Source organism: Capricornis sumatraensis, chromosome 16 (genome assembly GCF_032405125.1).
Source record: "Capricornis sumatraensis isolate serow.1 chromosome 16, serow.2, whole genome shotgun sequence".
In the NCBI taxonomy this organism is placed as follows: Eukaryota; Metazoa; Chordata; class Mammalia; order Artiodactyla; family Bovidae; genus Capricornis; species Capricornis sumatraensis.
In genome coordinates, this window is record NC_091084.1 from 47,889,209 (window position 1) to 47,894,872 (window position 5,664).

General features: G+C 37.0%; 1 protein-coding gene across 1 annotated transcript; it reads right to left on the reverse strand.

The window, feature by feature from the left end:
- Positions 1–365: 365 nt before the first annotated feature.
- On the reverse strand, positions 366–1,307 carry LOC138092894 (olfactory receptor 2D3-like). The gene has a single exon (XM_068988952.1). It carries the CDS (start codon positions 1,287–1,289, stop codon positions 366–368), a length of 924 nt encoding a protein of 307 aa, XP_068845053.1. The 5' UTR covers positions 1,290–1,307.
- Between the last annotated feature and the right edge of the window lie 4,357 nt (positions 1,308–5,664).

Sequence of the window (5,664 nt, forward strand, 5' to 3'; positions counted from 1 at the left end):
TTGCAAATATTTTTCCCAGTCCATAGGTTTTCATTTTGTTCATGGTTTCCTCTGCTGTGCAAAAGTTTGTAAAATATTCCTTCTTTATTTAGCTTTTGAAAGAGTTACCTCTTAAAAGAGTTATATTTGTGTTATCTTGTGAATTTCAAGTTTTTTAAGAAAGGCATTAAGTTACTCATATTTTGAGGTTCTGGGCACAGTGTTTTCATAGGGTAGGCATTCAGTGAATATTTGTAGAGAAGAAAATCAACTGAGGTAAACAAGGCAAGGAAAGAAAAGAATGAAGCTAGTAGAGCTATCGTTGTCTATCAAAGTAGTCAAAGTAATTTTTTAAAATGTCAATAATCATTGCCTCTGAATGTTGACTATCTTCCAGCCAGTTTCCTCAGAGCTCCCTTCACATCCTTGTTCCTCAGGCTGTAAATTATAGGGTTCAACACTGAAGTCATAACTGAATAGAACAAAGAAATGACCTTATCCCTTTCATTCATTGACTTGGAATTGGGTCTCATGTAGGCAAATATTCCAGAGCCGTAGTAGAGAACCACAACAGTGAGATGGGAGCCACAGGTAGAGAACACCTTGAGCCTCCCCTCCCCTGACTGCATCCGAATCACAGTGGAGATAATATGCCAATAAGAGACCAGGATGAGAGAGACAGGAGCTAGGAGAACAATCACACCCATTGAAAAGAGGGCCATTTCAGCATTGTAGGTGTCTGCAGAAGCCAGCTTCAGGAGTGCAGGAGGTTCACAAAAATAGTGATTAATTATGTTCTGTCCCTGGTAGGGGAGACAGAGTGTAAATGCACTGTCCACTGAACATACAAATGCCCCACTGATCCAGGACACTATGGCCAGCTGGACACAAACCCTGTGGGTCATGAGAGTAGAGTAGTGTAGGGGCCTGCAGACTGCCACATAACAGTCATAGGCCATCATCACCAGAAGAGCACACTCTGTACACCCTGCTAGGAGGAAGACAACTATCTGTAGTGAGCACCCAGCAAAGGAAATGGTTTTCTTTTTCACAAGGAAGTGGACCAACATCTGGGGAACGATGCTTGTAGAGAAACAAAGATCAACAAAGGACAAGTTTTTGAGGAAAAAGTACATGGGAGTGTGAAGTCGAGGGTCAGTTTGGATAAGGATTATTATGAGCAGGTTTCCAAAAACAGAGAGAAGGTAAATGATCAGGAAAACACAGAACAACAAGATTTGGATCTTTGGATCCTGTGAAAGTCCCAGCAAGGTAAATTCAAGCACAAAAGTTTGGTTTCCTTCTCCCATTGATGTTTGTCCCTGTTTACCTGTCATCAGAAGGAGAGTAGATGCATTCTGAATGTTTGATTTCACAAGCTTTATAAACAACTGCAATGTTAACAAGTGTACCTTGGGAACTGTTTGCTTCCAGCTGCTTCCTACAATGTGCCAGTTAGCATTAGAATGCATATTGTCATTTCCACCAATTTATACAGCTTTTTAAACCCAGTTTTCCTTGCTTGATCGACTTGGTAGTCTGAGTATCAGTCTATACAGTTTCCTGACAACTCCTGACAACAAGGTAATTTACATATTGCTAAATTACTGTGAAAATATGTTACAGGTATTGTCTTTGTTTTGATTTCATTTTTTCACCTCAAGAAATATTTTGTACTTGTGAGAATCAGCAGTCTAAGAATGAGGTGAACTTATTTTGTCAATAAAAACCACTCACTTTTTATATTTCAAAATTAAAAAAATTGGGGTCAATGTCAAATTTGTCCATAATACTCCCAAAACATGGCTTGGGAGTTCAAACAGATAAATCATTGTTATTAATTCTTGCATTTTTCCATTGTGTTTTTACAAAGAGTCTTAAGTAGCAATCCAAACAGGACAAGGAAGAAAAGAGGAAGTTATGACCATGGGCTATAATCCTGACCCTTGTACAAATATTTCACATGATAAAGAGGAATTTCTGAAAGGAATATTACACAGCCCTGACACACAACTTCAGCTCACCTCAGATCTCAGGTTTAGCCATGGTGGACAGTTCTGACTCCCCAGGCACCACAGGCAATTTACCTCAGGGACCCTCCTGCTGTCTTTCAGCATTCTGCCCACAGTGTTCAAAGCATGGGCAAGTTAGTATCCCAGAGGCAACCTTTAACCAATGGGCAAAGGGAATTGATGAATAAATGCATCAGACATTTCTGGGAGGCAGCCTGTATGCTTCTCAGAAGTTGAGCTCTATATAGTTAAGCCCCCATTGTTTATTACTCCTACTGTTATTATTATTTCCCCTAAAGAGCTTTTTTTAGAGTATTTTTCCTAATCACCATCCCTTATGAAAGCATCCCTGGGATCAGTTTTCAAATAAACTGTCTGTACCCATGCTCTTTTCTCAGGCTCTGCTTTCAAGGGCTTAAACTAAGAGAGAAAATACAGAACATAATGGAAGCCTAATGAAGGCAATATGGATAGGCTGCCTTCTGCAGCCAGGGAGTTCCAGCTGTGCCTGCCGATAGTAAATAACACTTCTTGGGTAACACATCAAGGTCAGTTTGAGTCTGGTGTCACTGGTGACCATACAATTACCATAAATTTACCTTTAACACTAAGATTACTGGATTAGACTTGTAATTTAGAAGATTTTGTGAGAGATATAGGAGCCTAACTATTGTGTCAAGGATCTTGTATGCTGGGTACTAGAGCATGCTTTCGAGTTGTGGTGCTGGAGAAACTCTTGAGAGTCCCTTGGACTGCAAAATCAAACCAGTCAATCCTAAAGGGAATCAACCCTAAATATTCATTGGAAGGACTGATGCTGAAGCTGAAGTTCCAATACTTTGGCCACCAAATGCAAAGAGCTGATTCATTGGAAAAGACCCTGATGCTGGAAAAGATTGAGAGCAAGAGGAGAAGGTGGCAACAGAGGATGAGATGGCCGGATGGCATCACTGACTCAATGGATATGAGTTTGAGCAAACTCCAGGAGACAGTGAAGGACAAGAAAGCCTGGCATGCTGCAGTCCATGGGGTCACAAAGAGTAGGACATGACTTAGTGACTGAACAACAGAGCATGCTACTACTAACACTACTAATACTAATGAAAAAAAATGGTAACTTATAGATTTAAATTACTGAAAATCCATTTTAGGGCTGGCTTCAGGTGACGTTCTATCCAAACCCTCAACATGTTCCCTGATAGTCTTCCATATAGTCCTTATCCAAACTATAAGGGATGCACGATTTCTTGCTCTCATCGAATCATAAAAATAAAGTTTCTTTGCAACAGCTTTCTCATCAAAGGCACTAAGATAAAGTCTGATGTGGAATAGAGTCAGATTCCCTGCAAAAATATGTATCCTCAAAAGAAATGAGGAAATTTTGAGCAAAGAAAAAGGGATATTAAAAAGATAACCAACAAATATCCAATTCACCTATATATTCTCCATTTTAGTTTATAATATATGCCAGGCTCTAATGCAAAAAAAATCTGATAAATAGAACACAAACACTGACAAAAAATAATGTAAGAGAAAGTACAAAGAATTCTTTTTTGGTCTTGGAATGAGAAAAAAAAATTATGATACCAAAACCATTAGCCATGAAGAAATAGGCAACTAATCACGTTTGTTGCTTTATTTATTTAACAGGTAATTATCAAGTGTCACTTTCTAAAATCAAATTCCCCCAGAAATCAACATTACTTTTAAAGAATTATTAACAAAGGCAAGAAGTTTCTCTTTTGTCTTTTGGAAGTAACAATACAGTTTGAATTTCTTTTCTTATATTTGATTTTGGTTTTGCCTTCATTTATTATAACCAAATATGTTAAAACATCCTTTATATTAAAATGCACACAGACTCAGATACACAAACAGCTTTTCTTTGGTTCTATTGTCCTTTCTAGCCATTGCCTAATTTTTCTCTTCATTTTGCTGCCAGACTTTCCAATCATTCTCTTTCATTGCCAAATATATTCATGACTGAAAGTTCCCATCCATTTTTCCTTTTTAATCATTTTCAATATAATTCCTACTTCTGTGATTCTACTGAAAAACTACTGTTCCAAACTCTCCCATAATTTGCTACTCAACCCTTTTGGGTGCATTCTTCATTTCTCTGTTTTTGGCACTGTTTGGCGCTCTTCCTCCTTGAAACTCTTTTCCATTGGGTTCTGTTAAATCTATATGTAATTTCCTGAATCTGAAGTCTGTATTAATTTGATTTTGTCTCATATATATTTCAGCTGTTAAGTTGAAGAAAAAGCACAACAAATGCCGAAGTTTCTTATTACAGCCAATGCCTCCACAAATCTTGGTCTCTTTTCTTTACTTTTTCCTGTGTCTTCCCAATAATCCCATCATAGCTAGGGAAATGTTATTCCTCTCAAGGTCTCTGCCCTAATCCAACTAAGGTCAACCTCACCACTTAGGATTTTCTCTCTGACTGTATAACAGAGAAATTGAAATGTCAACATAAGTAGGTTCAACTGCTCACCTCTTCACATCCTTATATCCATGTAATAATCCACCCTTTCCTCTCAGTAGAAGAGTTGTCTTAGCTATAATAAAGGGATTCCCTTGTGCTTATAACATCAAATATCTCTTCTCTGGCTATTTTTCCAACATAACCTCTTTTTTTCCCTTTTACTTTCCCCATCTTTTGTGCTACTGGTTTCTCCATCTAACAAAGAAATTTTATCTCTTGACTCTCCTCTCTAAACTTCTTGAGATAATATTTTTAATCTCTCCAACAAGTCTATTTTGCACAATTCAAAGAGACCTTTCAATGCTCAAATATATTAACTGTGCTTTTGATTAGCTTGTGTGATCACTCAGTCATATGTACAACTATGGATACTTTTGAAGCCGTATTCTCCCTTGCCTTCTCTTAGACCTTTTTTCTCCCAATGACACCTCCTTTTCTTTTCCTTATCATACTTTTCTTTTGCCCATCATTTAGTATCGGCGTTTTCCTCTTTTCTTCACTTTCTGAGCCTATACACTCTCTGCAAGATCTCACCTACTCTTCTGACTTCAGCTATCATTTAACCGTTGATGGCTTCTAAATCTCTATAAGCAACTGAGTCATTTTCTTTCAAAGTTCTGATTCAAATATGAAACTTCCTACTGAACCTCACCGACAATTTCCTGTTATATATAATAGAAGCAACAATAGCAATAGTAATGATTATCATTATGATGTTACAGTGATGGAATAAGTCTTGTGGACAGACAACTTGATTTGGATCTGAGCTCTATAGATCATATTGAGCAAGTTATTCATGCCACATAAGCTTTAGTTTCTGCATCTATAAGATAAGGATATTAGTATCTATTACAGGAATTAAATTAAATTATTTATAAATACACAGTTATTGTTTGGTGTACATTATAGTTTAATTATCTAGAATAATAGTAAATATTCGTGACTTAATGCACAAATATGGACCAATTACTTCACATGCATTTTCTCGTTTAACCTTTAATTTAAGACAGCCAAATTTGAAACTATGATCTTTCTTTTTCCTCCATAAATACTCCTTTCCTTCCCTTACATTGGCACAACTACTAAGACAGATTTTCAGATTGAAAATTGGGGTTATTTTCTCTTCCTTTTTCCCCTTTCCATCAATTGGACAATTTAAATAGTCACTGATTTTATTGCAGGATA

Bases quoted from the DNA above. Each gene is read 5' to 3' on its own strand.
- LOC138092894 (XM_068988952.1), bottom strand. From the start codon at position 1,289: ATGGGAGAAGGAAACCAAACTTTTGTGCTTGAATTTACCTTGCTGGGA.